Source organism: Talpa occidentalis, unplaced genomic scaffold (assembly GCF_014898055.3).
Source record: "Talpa occidentalis isolate TD23 unplaced genomic scaffold, MPIMG_talOcc4v2.1 talOcc4.9, whole genome shotgun sequence".
Classification (NCBI taxonomy): domain Eukaryota; kingdom Metazoa; phylum Chordata; class Mammalia; order Eulipotyphla; family Talpidae; genus Talpa; species Talpa occidentalis.
This window is the reverse complement of record NW_023605305.1, coordinates 65555306-65576531: the sequence shown is the minus strand read 5'-3', so window position 1 is coordinate 65576531 and position 21226 is coordinate 65555306. Positions and strand designations below refer to the sequence as shown.

The window sequence follows — 21226 nt, the reverse complement described above, 5'->3', positions numbered from 1 at the left end:
AATATACTAGGTTACCTGATTTTTCAAGAGACTAGAATCCAAAAACTAAGAACAAAATGATGTGGCCCAAACAAAACAGGTATATAGGTGGAACATGGCCACTAGTGTGCACTCCCTGACCTACAGGGAGAAATCCACTAGTACCTGAAACCTTTCATGATGTGGTTTAGGCTTCTTTTCTCAAGTTCTGCTCAGTTGCTACTGCTTCTAGTCATAACACTTACTTATGATTAGTTAAGCAAACCAAGGGTTTAGTGGAGAGTGTGGGCTCTGGGCCCACTCGCGTGGCTCAGATCCTGGCTCTGTCATTTATTAAATGGTGGTCCTGGGCAAATCACTCTACCTCTTTAAGTTCTAGTTTCCAATAATACTGTATTTCACTGACTGTAACTGATTGACTAGCACCCCTCCCCTGGCTTTTCATAGATCCAAAATTGGGATGTAAACTATAGTCAATCATATTTTAGTTTCATGGCTCTTAAAAGCACTTTTAGTAGAACACAGACAGTAGCTTCTTAAGATATGAATGAACTGCAGAGCCAGCAGCTGATTTTGATGGTTACTGTAAGGTTTACACAAGATATGCCTGTCCAGCGTAAATGAAATATCCCCAGCAAGGCCACCACTGCTCCTTTGCTCTCTGCACTACAACTGCTTGTATATTTGACGAGCTCCTTCACTGAACTCTGAGCTCTAGAAGGTAGTTTCATTATTGCTCATCGCTAAATCAAAAAGTACAAAAAAATGACTGATATAAAAAGAACTCAGTGTTAAGTATAGATCAAATAAATGCAAAAACAATAAGAGAATGCATAACTTTGCTGACTAAAAAATACTTACGTACAAGTGAGTCAGAATATTTATGACTTACCAATATCTCATGAAGCAGCTGGAACGTATTCTTTAACTCATGGGGTGGAGCTGTTTCGAGCTGGTTCTGAAATATTTTTTAAAAAGAATAAAAATTCTAGTAACTCTTCAGTAGTAGGCATTCTGGAAAGGCAATCAACAGTGCTAGATTCAAGTCCTAGTTCTATCATTCAAGTCCCCTTTCTGGGCCTCAGAGTCCCCAAATTTAACTTGCTCCCCCTTCTATGGAATCTTCAATGACCTTAATCTGGGGACTGAAATAAATAATCTGTATGGTCCTCCCAGCTGCAACACTCTTGAAGTTAAAAGGTGATAGGAGGGCCTTCCTGGTGGCCAGGGGTTATAGTCTCAGTGCTATCAAGCTATGCCAGCCACTGCAGCACGAGTTCATCCCTAGCCAGGGAGCTACCCACATGGCGCAGCAGACTTCTCCTGCTGTTGCTCCCCTCAGCAGTGTATTTCAGTAGATCCGCCTGTTCTGCTCCCCTCTCTGTCTCTGGTGAATCCTCTCACACACACCCCACCTCTGGCCTACACCTCAGTTCTCGCATGCAAAAATAAATAAATCTTTAGGGAAAAAAAAAGATGAGAGGAAAAATAGGGGAGAGTTTTAAGTCACTTAAGTATATCCAAATTTATAGCTTTTTCATTCACACATATCCTATTTTGTTTTCCAGAATATGCTTACATAGTTATGAGGACGAAAATAAGGAAGCTCAAGATAAGTATGCTATAAGTGAGGAATATAAATAAAGTAAGCAAAGTTCACAAAGCCTACTCCTCTGTGCATCATAATAGCCCTGTCCACACAGACAGTGGGAAATAAGTCTAAGGTAAACACTTCACTATATCTCCACAATCTGTGAAGTCATATTTCCTCCCATTTTGCAGAAGAGAAAATTACCCAAACTCACATAATCAATAGGAGAGATTAACTGTGATAAAGGTCTGTACAGAGACAATGAATGTAAAACACTTCTTATTATTCTTATTTTTTTTAATTTTTATTTTTATATTCCCCATACAATTGCACTCCCTGATTTCGGCCTCTATCCCTCCTTCCTCCCCAACCCCCCCTAGTGTGTCTCTGGTTTATAGCTGTTTGTTGATTTTGATTTTTTTCTTTCTTATAGTTATTCTTTTTCCTGGTCCCTTATTTAGGTTTTCTAGATTCCTGCTATGAGTGAGACCATCCGGTATTTTTCTTTTTCTTTCTGGCTTATGTCACTAAGCATGATCCCTTCCAGCTCCATCCATGTTGCTTGCAAATTGCATGAGTTTATCTTTTTTGATTGCTGAGTAATAGTCCATGATGTATATGTACCACATCTTCTTGATCCAGTCATCTATTTTTGGGCATTTGGGTTGTTTCCAAAGCTTAGCTATTGTAAATAGTGCTGCTATAAACATAGGGGTGCAGGTACACTTTGGAATTATTGTGTCCTTTGGGTAAATATCTAGGAGTGGAATTGCTGGATCATATGGAAGCTCTATCTTTAGTAGGTTGAGGAATGGCCACACAGCTCTCCATAGTGGTTGGACCAGTTTGCACTCCCACCAGCAGTGCAGGAGAGTTCCTTTTTCTCCACATCCTCACCAACATTTGTTGTTGCTAGTTTTTTTAATATGTGCCATTCTCACTGGTGTAAGATGGTATCTCATGGTAGTTTTGATTTGCATTTCCCTGATTACAAGTGATGTTGGACATTTTTTCATATGCCTGTTGGCCATTTGCATTTCCTCTTTGGAGAAGTTTCTTTTCAGCTCTTCTGCCCATTTTTTGACTAGATTATTTTCTTTGTTTTTGTTGAGTCTCATCAGCTCTTTGTAGATTTTTGTGATCAGTCCTTTATCATTAGTGTTGTGTGCAAAATTTTCTCCCAGTCGGTGGGGTTTCTCTTTGTTTGGTTATTGTCTCTTTTGCTGTGCAGAAGCTCTTTAATTTGATGTAGTCCCAGCTGTTTATCTTTGCCTTCACTATCACTGCTTTGGGTGACGTGTCTATAAAGACGTCTTTGAGGTGCATGTCATTTAGTGTTTCGCCTATATCTCCTTCTATATATTTTACGGTTTCAGTTCTTTTGTCTAGTTCTTTAATCCATTTTGAGTTGGTTTTTGTGCATGGTGTGAGGTGGTTTCATTCTTTTGCATGTAGTGACCCAGTTTTCCCAGCACCATTTACTGAACAAACTTTCTTTGCTCCAGTGCATATTCTTTGCTCCTTTGTCAAAGATTAGTTGACCATGTATCTGTGGCTTTATTTCTGGGTTTTCTATTCGGTTCCATTGGTCTGTGTGTCTGTTCTTGTTCCAATACCATGCAGTTTTGATTATTATGGCTTTTGTAGTATAGTTTGAAATCTGGGAGAGTGATGCCTCCATTCCCTTTTTTTTTTTCAGGAGGGTTTTGGCTATTTGGAGTTTTTGGTGGCTCCATATGAATTTCATCAATATTTTTTCTATTTCTCTGAAGAATGACATTGAAATTTTAAGTGGAATAGCATTGAATCTGTAGACTGCTTTTGGTAGGATGGCCATTTTGATAATGTTAGTTCTTCCGATCCATGAGCAGGGGACGTCTTTCCATTTCTTTGTGTCTACTTCTATTTCTTTTAACAGTTGTAAAACACTTTTTAATTAGAGTCTGAAAACACAATCTTCTAATCAACCCCCTGCTACTTGTTAACACGACATGTAAGAAGGAGTGGCAGAAATTCTGCTGGCAGAAACGAATGTATGTCAATTCACAGAAAGAGGGCTGGAAGGATACATACCAAGATGACAATGTTGGTTCCCGGGGTAGGGTGGAGTGAGAGGATAAGATTGGCTGGTGGTATATGTATGTTTTAATTTTTCACATAACAAAAATGTGGTCATATACTATCAGTGTAATTAAAAGTTAAATATTAAAAATAAATAAAATGATATGTGTAGGTTTGCAGGTTTTTCTTGTAGTACCGAGAAAGGCAGTAAGAGCAAGCCAGGAATTGGAGCCAGACTGCCTGTGCTCAAAGTCTGATTGTGTGCCCAGGCAGTTAACACCTCTGTGCCACTATAAAACGGTGATCATAGTAGCAGCGACCTCACAAGACTACAAAATTAAGTGAGCTAAGATGTAATATGCTTGGACTAGTACTTGGCCTTCAATAAATGTAACATAAGTAATAAGCATTGATCAGAGCTTCATAATGAACTTTATCATTATTTCAGAAGATGAGAAAAATCTACTTTTAAAAATGTTGCCTGAGAAAATAATCTGGAATTAGTAAACCAATTTATATAAAAGTTGTCATTACAGCACTATTATTAATAATGAGGTATTATTCTTACTACTTAAAAATAAAATCCAATGCAAATTTGTACAACTAGGAAGGGAATGGTTAGGTAAATTATGGTAGGTGAGGATGAAATATACTTAGATAACTTTTAATGATAAGGGAAAATATTAAGTCAAGTAAAAAAGAAAGACACAAAATTATAAAGGTAATAAAATTTCAATTATGCTAAAATATATGCACAGGAAATACGAGAAACCTAAGAATGTGTCTGCTGACTATCAATCAATGGTGGAATTCTGAGTTCTTTTTTTTTTAACTCTTTTTTTTTTTTTTTTAAAGAAGCCTGATTTATCTGACTAGAAAGAACAAAGATCACTAACAGAAGCACATTGTTTGTGAGCAAAGAAATGATTTTCTATCAGGTTATCACTAGATTTTTTGGGTTTTTTTTTTTTTAAGATTCATTTTATTTTATGCATACAAGAACTGGGGTATAGGCCAGAGGTGTGGGGGATGAGAGGAGTCACCAGAGACAGAGTGGGGAACAGAATAGGCAGACTGACTGAAATGCACTGCTGAAGGGAGCAGTGGGTGAGACAGGAGAGGTCTGCTGCGCCATGTGGGTAGCTCCCTGGCCAGTGATAGAACTCTTGCGTCAGTAGCTGCAGATAGGTTCATAGGTTGCATCTTAACCCCTTGCGCCACCAGGGAGGCCCTATCACTAGATTTAACTGAGGTCTTACCTTAATGAAATGCAGCATAGTGAAGGAAAAATGTTCATTACAGAAACAGCAGTATACCACCATCTCAATGAGGGCCAGCAGTGAGCCTGTCAGTTCTCGCAAAGCAAACATTACCTGGTGGGAGGATATAAAAGTCAACTTTTCTTATGTCACAGTTAATAGTCAATATGCTGTTTCTGGTTTTAACTGAAATTTACTCAGATTTAAGATTGTTGACACTGTCTCTAAATAGGGTTTCTTGACGTTTAGAGGTCTACCAATAGATTTCAGGGCATTGAAGTCTGTCTGAAATTTAACACAATTCTGTACAGATGTGCACCTTTTTCCCAGAGTCACTGTCATCAGATTTCAAAGGTAAATACTCCCATTCAAATTATCATCCACAGACCCAAAAATACACAGTTAAGCTAAATAAAAAACAGCACAGCACTGTTGGTGTTATCAAACCCAACATGAAACATTGTTCATAGATCTACAGATACATAAATCAAGCTATGGAGGAAGGACTGGAAGATGAAGTTTTCCAGAGGGGGTAGCTCTGGGTGGAAGGGAAAGCAACTGGGATTGTAGACATGTCACCGTCTGAGCAGTCTATTTTCACATCCTGAGGTTTAAAAAACACTGTGCTTTAGAGTTGTAGTATTCCAGGAACACACAAGAAGTTGTGAAAAAAGTCCTCTGATAATAAACTGAATAACTGTGATTGGTGAGGTGCCAATTTACCACCTCCTAAGACTTGGAAAGGCAATTTAGTGGGCTGGATTAATAAATATCCTTTTCTCCACTAATTATTTCCTTGACATATACGGAGGAAGAAAAATTCATTTGAAAGCATCATTTCTTCTCTTAATAGAACTCTCCATCAGAGTAAGATGTAAAATATAATAAGACATTTTTCATCAAATAGAGAATGACCAAAATGAAGAGAAAAAGACTTCAGAATAAGTACATACCTCTAACAGGTAAGGTTTCCCTTCAGACAGGAACAACAGTGCTTCTACTTCCTCATGGAGGGGCAACAAGGGGCTCGAAGGGGCAATGCTAATAGGTGGTCGTTGTTTAAATACACCAGGAGCTTCAGGAAATTAAACAAACAAAACTATCTCACCTGATGTTATTTCATGAAATAGGTATCTAAAGTTATGTGAGTCTCAAGATTCATACACAATGCCAAGTGCTGAACTATCTGTTCTCTAGCAGTGCAGTGGGGGAAGCCATACAGGTAGAGAGAAGAAAGCGTTCACCTATTTCTTTCAATGTATGCCTAAGCTGTAGGTGTGACTATTAAGATCTCTAAACTAGTGATTCCCAACCTAAGACAATCTTTAAAAGAAGTAAAAATATAATGCCTGAAGTGCCTCTGGTCAAGAAGAGGCACTGGACAAGAATGTTCCTCAAACAACTCTGCTCAAATGGTCCACCTCTACCTAAGATAAGAGAATCAACCCACATGGATTGGAAAACAAGGACTCATGCTGTAATTTCACTCAGATGAGATGGAAGTGAGGAAGCAAACTACCTCACAACCATCCGAGTGCTCCCATTGGTCTCCTTCGAAAGTCAGTAAGCATTTTCAGATCAGAGTGATGCACTGGGATTTTTATTTACTTTCCTGCCTTCAGATCTTGCTGGCAAATTACACTAACACCCTACCACATACAGCCTCCAAGTACAGAGGCTGTACTTGGAGTACTTCACAAACTGAGTATACTTGCTAGCTGAGAGGCTTCTGCATCTTAACTTTCCTTGTCTACTCAAGAGGATAATATCCCTCTCAGAGATTTGATAAGGAAATTCAAGTCAACAGACTTAAAGCACCATGGAAAGGCATAGCACACTGAAAACACTGAACATTTTTTAGTGCTCTGTTATATTAGTTGTGTTACTGTTGGTGCTGTCATGACAACACAGAGACAGTACAGAAATATAGAGCACACTTAGGTCACAATACTGGATAATCATATAGGACACCTTGGTCTTAATTATATTAAATGAGAAATGGATTATTGGTTCTGGGTAAAAAAAGAGGAGCTATAGCTTATATTCAATGCATTTTAATGACATAATTTGTACCAAATTCCTTTCATTTTTACAAAGTCCTTTAACATTTTATCTCATTAATCCTCATGACACCTAGAGGGCTATGTTCTTAAATTTTCCATCTTGTATTGAGGATCAGAATGGTCAGGTGCTTGGTCAACTTTACAGAGCTAGGAGACTCCAACCCACATGCTTTGGATTTTTTCTCCCTAAATCATTTATGGTAATAAATGGAGTCTCAGTTAATCTTTAATCCCCACCCCCCAAAAAATGATTGACTTTCCCTTTTTCTTGTGACAAACATATAAAATGAAGCTTAACATAACACACACACACACACACACACACACACACACAGAAAAATTGTTTGATGGAATAATTCTTAGACAATGTTTAAAATGTATTTGGGACTTGATGTTCTATTCAGGTTTTCAAATCTTGATTTTACTAAAACTTCAAATTGTAAAACTGTCTTTTTCTTCTTATTTTGAAAATTTAGTTTATGATTCTCTATATAAAAATATAAAAACTGATTCCTCATGTTGATGAGTAGTTGTAGGATATGTGTGTGCATTTCTTTTTACTTTTTGAAGTCTAACTGCCATATAACACTGTATTTAGTTACCAGTGTACAACATGATTCAATATTTGTATATATTCTGAAATAATCACAATAAGTCAAGTTAATATCTGTCCCCATACAGAGTTACAAAAATTCTTTTTTTCTGGTAATAAGATTTTTAAGATCTACTCTTTTAGCAACTTTTAAATATGCAACACCGTATTACTAACTATAGTCTCCGTGCAGTGCACTGCATCCCCAGGACTTACCATAACTGTTGTACCTTTTGATCTTCTTAACCATTTTGCCTACCTCCCTGGCACAACACCTCTGGGACCCACCTGTCTGTTCTTGGTATCTATGAGCTCGGGGTTTTTATTTTCACATTCTTTATACAAGTAAGATCATAGGCTATTTGTCTTTCTTTGATTTATTTCACTTAAATTAATGCCCTGAAGGTCCACCCATCTTACAAATGGCAAGACTTCATTCTTTTTAACAATTGAATAATATATCATTGCATATATCTAAAATACCTATCTACCTATATGCAATACATACATATATATGCATAACTTCTTTATCCACTCATTTATCAGTGGGCACTTAGATTGTTTCTATAATGCTGCTGCAATGAACATGGGTTGCCTATGTCTTTTTAAATCCGTGCTTTCATTTTCTTCAGAAGTGAAATGCCTAGATCACATAGTAGCTCAATTAAAAAAATTTTTTAAAGATTTATTTATTTATTTATGCATATAAGAACTGGTGTGTAAGCCAGGGGTGGGGAGCAGGGGAGGGGGTGAGAGATTCACCAGAAAGAGTAGGGCGCAGAACAGGCGGATCTACTAAAATACACTGCTGAGGGGAGTAGCGGGTGAGGCAGAGAGGTCTGCTGTGCCATGTGGGTTTCTCCCTGGCTGCCCGGGGATCTAACTCATGCTGCAGTGGCTGTCACTAGCTTGATAGCGCTGTCTTTAACCCCTGTGCCACCAGGAAGGCCCCAATTTTTAAATATTTGAGGAATCTCCATACTGTTTTCACAGTGGTTGCACCAATTTACATTTCCACCAACAGTGCACAAGGGTTACCTTTTTCTCCACATACTCACCAACAATTGTTACCTGTCTTTTTGATAATAGACATTATAACTGGTGTGAGATATCTCATTGTAGTGAAGTTTAATGTAAATTAAAATAAATTTTTTGGTGTTCCTCAAATATCAAACAGTCAAATGAGAAATAAGTAATATCAATTTAATTGCTAACATTATTACTGCCTATGCATCCTTGACAAATTCACCATCTCCTCATTTTTCTCATGTACTAAAGATACATTAAAGCTTACCAACATTCCTTTGGGAAGAGACATCTGAATGCAAAACAAGTAATGCCACTGTATTGTGAAGATTCCCAAATTCTCGTGCTTGTGCTGAACTCCAACGGCGAATCTGTCAGCAGAGAAAATAAAGCGGATGATAGTGTTTCAGCCAGGAATAACATGAAAAGGGAAAGGATGTGCTTGTTCATGATATTTTGGGCCACAATTACTTCTCTCCAAGTCTGATAGAAGATGTCAGGGCCCAGATTTCAGGGTAGCTGAAACCTTAGACATATGATTCCAAACAAAACCATCTATGCACCCAATTTACATACTGAGTGCTAATCAGGGAAAAGTATCGGGGAATATTGTTATTGTTAGACAATAAACATTGTCCAAAGTGTCGGGGAAAGCCTGTGAGGCTGGAGGTCCCAGGGGCCTGACCCTCCTCTGCCATCAGAGTGCTATGTGCATGTGGGAATTCCCCACTGTGATGTGTCTGACCTCTGTGTCTAATGGGAGAGAGGACGCTACCTGCTCTGCCCACTCTGTGCTTGTGAGGACCAGATGAAACAGTAAATATGGAAAGGTTTTTGTTTTTATGTGCTTCTTCGGTGAAAAACAAAACCAAATGCAAAATATAATGTTAAATATTTAAATTACAGTGAACTTAGTAGCTGCCAGTGTCAGGGGAGCCCCTGATAGGGAAGAGCCTGAAGTGAGAGATGGATCTGTCGGTCCCAGCACATCCACATAGAGCAGGCTGTGGGGTCAGCATTTTTTAACACTGGGGAGTCAGAGCAGCACAATGACATGGCGGGAAGCTGCGAAGAGGCGAAGCAGCACGTCTGTCTCTTACAGAGAGAGCTAAGTTTTCTGGTGCAGTGCATTGCCTACAGGGGTAGGAGTGGTTTACCACCACTGTATGTTCACATTTTGTGTGTTTTAAATCTAGCAAACAAAAGAAATATAATGGATTGCAAAAATACACCAATATAGGAACTTCAAGTAGGAATCACTTTCAGATATATAAAGCCCCTTTATTATAAAACAACTTCCCTTTCATTTCCTGAATGAGTAATCTGTACCTGCAGCAACACTTTCCTTGTGTAACAGTACAACTTCATATTTGAATTCTGCCTCATCACTAGCATCCCATGAAGCACCGGCCACCACACGCCTTGCCCCCAAATCCAGAGCATGAGGAGAGGACCATAATTCCTGCAAGGCTTTTCAGACCCCTGGGCTCGGAAAGCAGCAGTACCTGATTGTTTTGCCGGTTGGCCCCGAGGAGAAAGCTGATCATGTGTCGCAGAGCAGAATGTCTCAGAAGAAGATCTCCAGCCCTAATACCTTGCTGTCACAAGAGATTGGAAACACATATTATACTCCTATGCAGACAAACATTTATCTTAAAACGCAGCTAAATGAGAATGCAATAATTTACATAAAGAAGGGACTTACTAAAAAATCTACTTAGAAAAACTTATGAGTTTTGATAGACACATATTGTTTCACAATGGCTACTAAATATGCAGTCAGTCACTAGTTTTCATGTAGATTTTTACTGCTATCAATGAGTAGCCACATCTACACACACTAGAGTTCATATAAGATAATGTACAAATTAAGATTTTAAAGGAGTAACACTCATAAAACTATATCACACAGGTCCTCTATTGGCCAGATTAAATTTTTTCCATATGTAAAATTCCTATGGACAATCAATCTGCTGTATTAGGAAAAGATTAGAAAAAAAAATCACTTACCTTTTGTACAAAAGTGTTGAACAGGAAAAAGTACTGAGCACAATTTTTACAATTTTCTGGGACATCTTTATCCAACAGAGCAAGTAGTACCTCCAGTAACTGATGAAGGCTTTTTAACTGGTTTGAAGAAAGATGAAGTTACATAAAGGAAAAAAGAAAAAGACAAACATTTGTAACAGAGTTAATCTGAAGTAAATCACCATAAGAACAAGAGGAAAGTCTGATCGATACAATCCAGGCTCAGATTCAGATGGGTTTATGCTTTGGAGAGCATAGAGTTTATCTTCCAGGGTACTGCTGAAATAATTAAAGGAAGCCTTAGTTGTATGTCCTGCATTTCAGACTCAAGGGCATGATTCTACCATCTCAAGGTCACGTCTTCTCCAGAGCCAATCTCTTTCTCTTTTAAATAAAGGTGGGGGGTTTACAGGAAACCTATTTCTGAGTCCCTCCCTCTACTCTGCTACTTCTTCACATAATCACAGATGCAAAGAATAAAAACACAGACACAGGCATAGTGGCTAGAAATCAAGCCATGGAGCAAATGGAGAGCAACAGCCTGACAGAATGACAACGGTAATATTGACTCGACTGGGAACTTACTTGAAAGCCCGCTGACGCCTCATGGAAAGCTTTGAAAAACATTTTATTTGTTTAGAAACCATTTTGGTTATCACATTGCTTCTTCTTTCCCTCCCACCCCAACTGTTTTTGGACAAGTGCCTAGAAATTCATCTGTGATCTAAGAATTAAGAGTAGGCTTACTACTCTGGTTATTTCATTTCCTCTGAAGAAGGTATTCATAGACTTGAATTATTCCCATCCATCCTGTCACACTCATTATAAATACAGTGAATTCTAGCATTTATATAGCACTTCATTTTCAAAGTACTTTACAATATAAAGTGGGTGGCAAGAGGCACCGTTTCCTTTATAGGGAGGAAATAGACATAAAATACATCAGCTGGATATCAAGTGAAATTTACTGAGGCAAATGACTCCATGCTTATGTCTTCTACACTCCCTTCCATTCCCACCACTTGTAGTCCTGCCTTCAGAGGTTGGTGGGGTACTCTGCTATGGCCTGACCCCATCTAGAGGGAGACTGCACTAATTCTACCTTTATCCTTTGTTTGGATTGATAATTGGGAAAGAGGAGCGTGGGATGGTCCTTATGTTAAATATCTTAGAAAACTTCCACAAGGTATTTTAGAGCAATGAAATTCAAACTGTCTTAAGCAGCTCCCATTGGCCTATTTTATATATTCTGCAGTCTGGAAAGGTTTTGTTTAAAAAATGGTTCTGCTATTTAAATTGATGGAAAACCACTAACAGAGTAAACCTCAACTTCCTTATGATTCCTGGAATTGAGGAAAAGTCTTTTTCTAGATCCTCCTAACGGGTATATTTGACCTCCTTATTCATTCTGCACTGAGCAAAACTCCTGAGGTGGTATTGCTCAAGGAACTAATTGTTTGTGGGTGCCAGGCACTGTATTTACATTAACATTTTCCTTAAAGATTTGCTTAAGGTTCCACAGCAAAGCCAACATCGGAATTTGAAGCAGCAATTCCCAGAATTTGCATTTAGTTCATTGAGACACACTGCCTCTAGCCAATGTTTATAAAGATCCAATTATTTCTGAAAATAACATTTTTCAAAGTTTTCCATGTAGTGTCAGCTGTTTGAAACAGCAAACTTGGGAGGTAACTGCTGTATTTGCTAGGACTTAATAACAAATTAAATAATCAGACTTACAATGTATTTCATTTATTTCTTTAAGACTTAAAATCTTTGGGATTTGAGGAGGGTAATGACTATCATGGATTATTTTAGCATGTGCAGAATTGTGAACCAGAAATTATGCTGCAGAAAGCAGGGTAAGGAAGAAGAAATTCAGAGGAACAGGAACAAAGATTAGGGAACAGTAGAGACCTGTGAAGGAACTACTCTGGCCAGTGCCTTGAACGAATGGCACTATCTGGTTTGGTTGCCATTCGGAGGTTAAAACTGTGAATATAGCTTATGAAGAAAGAGACATGGAGGGGGGGTGGAGGGTGCTCAAAATGTTGATGGTCTACCCTAGAGCCTCTAGACTCAGGTTAGCCTCAGTTCAGAGAGATCTAATACAAACTTTTGAAATCAGACTCTGAAAACTTTTCTGGAGAAAAAGTACTGAAGCAAACCAAAGTAGACCTACATTCCTAGCCTACCCTAGTTTCTAGAATATGAAGAGAAACAGACAGAATACCTTTTATTTTGGAATTTATCAGAAAGGAAGTTCATAGTAGGTGCATTTTATATGGCAAAATCACCAGACTCCAATCCCAGGTTCTCTTTCTTACCATGTGCAATTTAAAACATCTGATAAAAGCAGAATGTATAAATGAAATTTTAAAAATGAGACTGACCTTATCCTGGTAAAACAAGGCACTATCTAGGGTTTTCTCCAGAATGGTGGCCACAGCAACTCGTACTTCTCTCACATTGCACTCCAACAAGAAAATCCTAAAATGAAGAGAAATGTGGTGCAAACAAGTAGACAGTTATTAAGACATTAGTTAAGTCTGCTGAACCAGGGCCTAGCACATGCCCATAGGCTCCTCTCGAGGAGGAAGGCCAAACAGGGAAACAAAATTTTTGAACCCCGAAAAGTGGATTTTCTTCGTTTTTCATGTCTTCCCTAGAATAACTATTTATATAAATGTAGATTTGGACTTAAGAAGATACGAAAGCAAAGAACCTAAATTTGTGACTTTCATTACTCATGAGTAATTCTCCTTGGCACCTCTCAATTTCTCAGAGTAAGGCACCAAAGTTTGGAGTCAAGACACCACCTACTGATCTCCCTGTGCAATGTATTTCTATCTTCCTTCTCCCTTCTACAACCCTGACTTAGTAGATAACCCTCTTAGAAGCATCTGAGGCTGAAAGGTCCTGCTTCCTTCCTTCTATGGATGAGAAGAGTGGAGGAAGAACCTTTGGGATCAAGGGGATAACATATACAAGTGTCTAGGCAGGGAAAAGTGGCTTAGTGTGTTCAAGGAATCAGGAGGTCAGTGTATCTAAAGTATGAGGAAGAAAAGTGAAACAAGGTAGAAGGACAGATAAAGACTAGATTCAGTAAGGTTATGGGTATTCTGGGGATCAATAAGTATTACTAATATTACTGCTTTAGTGTAAAAGAGTTTTTAAGCAGTGAAGTAAAATGATCTAATTTGTTTCAAAAAGAACACATTTATTGCTATAGGAGGTAAATTAGAAGAAGTGGGGATATTAAGCAAGTAAATGTTTAGAGTTTAAACCTAGAGAGGAAGGAATATGGGATCAAGAGTTTCCATTAGTTATCAAACTTGTCCCTAGACTATTATCTCCCTGTGGGAAGGGACTGCATTTCTAACTTCCCTGTTGTCAATTTTAAATTGAGAGATGCCAAATCATATTTGTATGTCGATGGAAGGGACGCAATAGGAAGTTCTAGAAGGTAAAGATGCAGGAGTAAAAGTCAATAATTAAAGGGTCCACTTCCTTGAGAAGGTAGGCACATGTGGGGATTTATTTTGGGAAGACAGGATGCTGCCCACACTAAGAGAAGGAAAGGAGAAGATGGGAACAGACTGTTATGTGTGAGCAACCGTGACAGGGGATGGAGAACTGCTCACCTCTCAATCATACTTTCACAATGAGGCCTGGGGCAAGGTCACTGGGGTTAGCAGGAGGGCAAGCATAGGGGGTGAGAATGAAGGCAGAGCCCACTGGGGATAAAGGAGACCGGCTACTGAAACACTGGCTTGCTGGGCCCCATATGAACAGACTCCAAAGGACAAGGTAAGGTTTTTTAATGAGGATGACTGGGAATAAGATGTAAACATTCACAGTGGTTGGGGTATCTTAAATTTTTTACCAAAAAAGCAAATAGATAGACAAATATACTATCACACTACATAGTTTACTGGTAGTATGATAGCACATGTGTCATACTACCAGTAAATTTCTAAAAATAGTATTCGAGAATATTTTCTAAACATAGTATAACGGGATTACTGTGCAGTAACCTAGGACTGCCGACCGTTGGGAGAGAACCCGTGCAGTTAGCAGAAGGGCCTTGACCTGAGTCCCTAAGGCATGTGAAAACACATGCATCTCGGAGGAAAACCTCTTAGTGACAAGACTTGGTGTTGAGTGCCTAGAAAGTGACCTGTGTGGAGTCAGGCCTCTACATCTCCACAGTCTTAGAATAACAAAAATAATGAGCGAACTTCCCAAGCTCTAGCTAGGGGGCGATAAAATTATGTGCGTGAGAACTAACCACCTGGTTCCCTACTGTCTGAAGTAAACAGATAATAGTAAGAAAGTAGACTAATCATTCATACGTGTTATCATTATATGGTATGCTTTGATGTTACACCTGCTGCAATTAAAACAGTATATAATGAACACTAAAACAATAAAGATTTACTGCATGCTGGACATGACAGTCCCCCATGTCTGATTTCCCTCACTGTCGTGTCCCAGGTCCAGGACTCACTAGAAGTCCACAGCCGACCACTTTATCTTGCCACCAGACTGCGACTCCCTGGGGGAAGGGACTTGTATTTCAGAATGCCCTGAGCAACAGGACCTTCTAATCTCTGAGCACTTGGCTGGGCACACATGCTCTCCTTGTAATCACTGAGCACTTGTTTTGACTCTAGTCCAACAGATGTGGCTTCTGATCGACTCCAATCAGAAAAATTATTTCAAATTGACGTAGAGTTGTAAGAAATTTCAAGCCTAAATCACTAGAAGAGACACACAAATTTCTAATGAAAAGATCTTAATACTTACTTTATCAGTTCTCGTCCTTCAGAACTAATGAAATATTCAACCAGCCATTGACAAGCATCAAAACTTTTTGAAAGTAATGCTTCAATAGTAGCAATCCATTCTTCAGTGTCAACCCTTTATAAAAACAAAGACAGTGATATCAGGAGCATGGCTCCAGCAAAGAGCCTCACAGAGTAGCGCTCTGTTTAGTTTGTAGTTTAGTTTTTTCAGGGGTAGGGTGGATAAGTTAATATTCAGTATCTGCTGACCAACATAGCTCCAATGCACCCCACGGTCAGGGTTCTGAAGGTTTGGGTACTTGTGATATGACTCATCTCCCTACTGCCTCCCATCTCTGCCTGCTGCCCCCAAAGTGCCAAACAGTTAAAGTTTTCTGCATCTTCTTCAAAAAAATTCAATTGGAAAAAAAATACCTATCTGTATGTAGCACACTGTTTTGCTTAACTGATTTATTTATGATCACAAAATACACCCTTTCAGAATAGGTTACTACATGAACATTTTTGTACTTTATTGCTGCAACCAATAATATCCTACTTTATGGAATAAAAATATTTGGGTAGAGAGAAAGGTGCTTCATCTGTACTACCAAGATCTCACATCACCCCCTTTAGTCCTTCAGGCTTCAAAATAGCAAATACAGGACAAAGTGGAAACTGTACAGTGTATAGACAGCTTGAGCAGATTTCATGAATAAAAGTGGCCAAATTTCCTTGGTCAATCCTATGCCAGACAGTAAGAGGGAAACATTATTTCTTCTTTAATAAAAATGATATCACTTAATATAGCTTTAATTATTATGAATGAAAATTAAGTCGCCATTATATTTTTTTCTCAAGAGTTTCCTGACTGCAAAGTCTTTCCAAAAACTTCTCCATACTTGAAGAAGCTAACTGCGCTATCAAGAAAGGAAAGACTAAGAACCTTAATGGTCTTCTAACTGGCCTTAAAGGTCTTCTAACTGGCCTTCTCATACTTCTCATCTCCTTGTTCTAGGTATATCCTACAAACCAATGTGCAACTATTCTTCATCATTCACAGAACAGCTATTTACCCAGAGTCTACAAAGTGCCAGGCACCTTACTGGTTGCAACAAAAGTCTACGGTGTCTATAGCCTCACTCTGAACACCATGTCCCCTGCCCTCCTACCGCCAGTTCAAAAACCCTCCACAAACTCCTATCAAACAAAATGAAACTTCTTTCCCTGTCACTCAGGGCACTCAATGAGCTCATCAAACTCAGCACTCTGCCTCTCCTCAAATGTATGAATAAACCACCACTACATCATTTCTTAGGCAAGGCTTACCTGTTCTCCAGATTTTCCCCTTTCATGTAGAATGATCACTATTTTTCTACTTTTCCTTTTCAAAATTCTCTGAGACTATCAATGTCTTTAACATCTCCCTAATCTTTGTATTTGGGGATGGTTTTGCCAAATTTCCAAAGACACAATATTTATGCCTTGCATCATAGTTCTTTTTTAATCTTTCCTATTAGACTAGCAACTCCTTAAAGGTAGAAACTGTGCCTTAATTATTTGAATATATTGGTCTCTTTCACAATGTTCTGAAAATCTGAATTCATAAATTCAGCTTCAATAGAATAATCAGTGCCTTTTTGTCACAACAGAATTATCAAAACATCACTTCTTACCTGAGTTTTTTCTTTGTCCGTAGATAAGTTTGAAAAAGGAATTGAATGGCAAGCTGTAGGCTCACCTTTGCCATGCAAGGATAATATGGATGCTTTAGTTTAGTCTATGAGAGAGGGAGGGAAAAAAAAGGATTTTTTTCACGAGTTTTGTAGACTATTAGATGTTATTATGAATTGTATAACACATAATAAATTTAAATACTGAGAAAATTTAGCCCATTCATTATAGAAGTGTTCCATTTAAATTTAAAAAAAGGTTAAGAAAAGGTAATTCTTCATTTCTTTCATGAAGTCCTTTCAAAATAGTCTTTAGACCACAGGAAGTTAAGATTATCAACAGAATAAGATAAACTTTTTCCCTTTTTTGTAAATTATAATCATGATACTAGTGAAAAAGAAGTACTTGGAAGTCACTCTTAAGTTTGGTAACAAGATCATACATTAGGAAAAACTAATTTCTGCAAAGTCTGATATTCACTGACATTACCTCATGGCTACACTTAGATTCTTTATAAAATCTAAATAAAAGCATTGAAAAGGGTGAGCACTTGGAAACCCAAACTCATCCATAATCTGCATTACACATTTTGAACACTACCTGTATTTTAGTATCACCCAGCAAATGACACATTTGTGGTATATTTTTGCATCTAATCTGAATGTTGAACTGAGAGTGAGGACGAATGCTTTAGCTGAAGGATATTTAATTATGCATCGTATTCCAAATAGTACTTACGGCATTCAATGATGCTAAAGACAAAACAAAACTGAAATAATCACTACTGTACACATCTCTATTCTTCATAAACTTGAGGTTCTCATCTCTCACCATCTACAAAAGAAAATTAGTAAATAATTATTTTTAGGGAATAGACAACATAGTATGTGGGAAACATTTTTAGTGATACATTAGGTTATAAGAGTTTCATATTAGGTAAGAGTTCATAAAAAGCCTCAAGTTTTGAATTTTTAAAAAAGCAGAAAGAAAATTTCCTTTCAAACACAAGAAGCTGTAAAAAAGTGAACTGCTATTCATTAAATCAAACCCTTTGGGGAAATTTTGGAAAACCACCATGTGAAGGTCAGGTGAATTCTAACCCATTATTTTTGGCAGAAAGGGTACTTTCCTTGTTTTAGAGGGCTTAACTCTCTTAGTGAAAGACTGTTTTTCTTAAATTCTCTAGTTCTGGCTACTTAGTTATTGCTTAGTGTATAAAGTCTGGAATGGGGAGTCAAACAGTGGTGAATTTAAATCTGACAGTGGCAAATCATTTCTTCTTTCTTGAGTTTTCCCATCTGAAAAATGGGAATAAAACCTGCTTTTCCACAAGAGTATTTTAATAATTAGGAATTTGCTTAAAGCATGTAGCACACAGAAGGCATGCAATAATTAATGGTCATCATTGTCATATTACTTCTACGCAAAGGCTATGAACCCTAACTTGTTTTTCTCTCCAGACACAGTTAATTTTAGTAATGTGTTCCTTTACTGCCCACTCCCTCCCCCAGGGTATCTGTGGCATCCCACCATTACACAGCATGTCAGAGACAGTACTGGTCAATCTTGAGTCCATGAGCTGGTATAAAAGACAAGGTGGGTAAAATGAAGTACACAAGAAGGCTGGCAGGAGTACTTTTGGACCTAGAAGATGGATTTTGACATTTATGTGAATTTTCTCCCTTTGAATTTTTCATACAGTTCTTACCTGATATATTCGAACAGGCATTTTCTCCACAAATAGTCCTTTCTTCTCACCTTTTTTAACCAGCTTAGTTAAAATAGAGAGTCGGTCATTGTTAGGTCTATGGGGCCGAGGAGATGACTGAGGTGAAATTTCTGGCGAAGACGGTGCTGACCTAAGAGCAGAATGAGAAAACTATTTGCCTGAAGTGGCAATTCCGTTAGTAGTTACAGACAATCTGACAAATTTACATAACCATAATAGTAGCCTTAAAAATTAAAAAAAAAACCTGTATATGGGCCTCTCTGGTGGTGCAGTGGGTTGAGCACAGCACTGGGAAGCTGTCCATAGCCTCTGCAGCGCGGGTTTCGATTCCCAGCCAGGCAGGGAGATACCCACATGGCGCGGCAGACCTCTCCTGTCCTGTTCGCCTCAGCAGTGTTTTCGGTCATTTGCCTGTTCTGCTTCCCGCTCTGTCTCTGTTGAATTCTCCCACCCTCCCGTGCCTCTAGCCTGTACCCCCATTCTTGTATAAATAAATAAATCTTAAAAGAAAAAAAAAGTTGTATGCTGTTCTGATCCAATACTTAAAATGCAAATTCACAGACCATAAAAACAAATTCTGACAATTCCAGCACAGCATGTGCTTTGGACAGAATGTATATTCAACAGACATTGAATTAAAAAACCCTCAGTTCTAGAATGAAATAATTCACATGCATGTTTCTAAATGCAATAACTTTTTTACCAATGAAATAGTCACCAGATAGCAACGAGAAGAAAAGGGGTAGAGATATTTACTTTTTCCCTTTATAGAATTTCTTCTTAGCTTAGCTACATTATCTTTAAATCCCAAACAGCATACTCTATGGATTTACATATCATATACTGAAAGCACATAGCAAATTACACAGGGGAGAAACTCACAGAGAGAGATCCTCAGCTTCCTGCCGCACAACACTGACACGACTCTTCTTTGGTAATACTGGGGAGTTTTGATCAGATACCCTTTGGTAAAAGAGCATATAGGCATTCCAGTATCTTCGTCGTACATCAGTATATGGGTTTGCTTTATAAGACATCAAGAAAGAAGTCTTTGTAAATAAAAAATTTTTTCTTGTCTTGAGAATATGAAACAAAGGACCTACATATCTAGCAAGTAACTACTTACTAAGTTTGTTAAGTGCAAAGTGTAAGTAAAATATGCATCTTTTTAGAGAACTGCTGACAGTCCCTTGGGAGACAAGATAGGAAGTGAGGGAGCTGTATGATGAGGGAGTAAGGGAGAGAAGGCATGTGTTCCTGAGCAAGTCTACATGTACTCAAGTGGCAAGTAACATTTAAAAACTAGTCCCATGGCACAGGATGAGATTATAATTGGCCTCACTGAAGCATTTCTGCAAAGAACAGCATTGATAGCATATCCAACATTAATGGATAATTATATTACACATGACAACACAGCACTGCATGAAAATCGAATACATTGGATCTAATATACACAGAAATTTTAAAATGCCCCTAGAATATTTCAAAACCAGGTTTTAGAAATGATAAGATCATTGCAAACCTTTTTTTTTCTTCCAAATAGTAACTTCCTCACAGATTTTTGTGACTACTTTTCCTCATACTTTTTGAGGGAAGGAGTTGTAGAAAGATTCTTTGCCACCTGATACAATAAATATGGTTTTAAAATCACAAGTTCTAGAAATGTTATCTCTAGTTAATCATACCTCTATGTAAGTGAAAAAGAAATGTGAAAATTTTAGTGGACAACTATGTCTCCTGAAAACATTTTTTAAGGTTTAAAATGTTTACATTAGTTTCTCTTTGATATTAATTTCTTTCTCTTAATATACTCCTCCTGATTTGTCACTTCTGCACTGCCAAGGCATTCCATAGATTTATAAAATTTTTGTTAGAAGTGTGAACATTTCATTTTGGCTATCAAAGAGTCTGTGGTTCTAAACCACTAGAGCAGCAGTATGTAAAAAGAACTATATCGACTGTATTTGTATGTCAAGAATACAGCTACAATTTGATAGAAAACTGTAAGAGATAAAAAAAAAAAAAAAACTAGTAGAAAATATCCATTTGTAAATACTTACTTTGATCATAAACTTTTGGTCTATATTCTCCTCCAAAGCATTCATATTCCAGAGTCTCATCATTTAGGTCATATTCTTCTATAACTGTGTCATTAAATTTATACCACTTTCCTTTTCCACATCCCCTAGATCACAGAGATAACAAACATTATAAGGTCAAAAACGAAACATCCCACTGTCAGGATTTACCTCTATGTACTGCCTACAAATACATCAGGTGATTTCCATCTGAAAACCCCTAAGAAAAAAAAGCAACAGCTTTTCAATTTGTAAATAACTTTTCAAATATCAATAAAAGGGGTAAAAACAGTTGTATGGAGTTTAAAAATCCAGTATCACATGAGATCAAAGAATAATGCAACGCTTCTTTATAC

At 37.8% G+C, this 21226-nt stretch overlaps 1 protein-coding gene across 1 annotated transcript in view; it reads right to left on the bottom strand.

The window, feature by feature from the left end:
* USP24 (ubiquitin specific peptidase 24) overlaps nt 1-21226 on the bottom strand; it is a 138493-nt gene that overhangs the window by 9230 nt on the left and 108037 nt on the right. The window contains 13 exon segments of the mRNA XM_037499421.2: nt 872-937; nt 4891-5004; nt 5844-5965; nt 8840-8942; nt 10077-10169; nt 10582-10698; nt 12993-13089; nt 15409-15522; nt 17063-17166; nt 17799-17894; nt 18769-18919; nt 19672-19813; nt 20853-20977. Coding sequence (XP_037355318.1) covers nt 872-937; nt 4891-5004; nt 5844-5965; nt 8840-8942; nt 10077-10169; nt 10582-10698; nt 12993-13089; nt 15409-15522; nt 17063-17166; nt 17799-17894; nt 18769-18919; nt 19672-19813; nt 20853-20977 — 1444 coding nt within the window.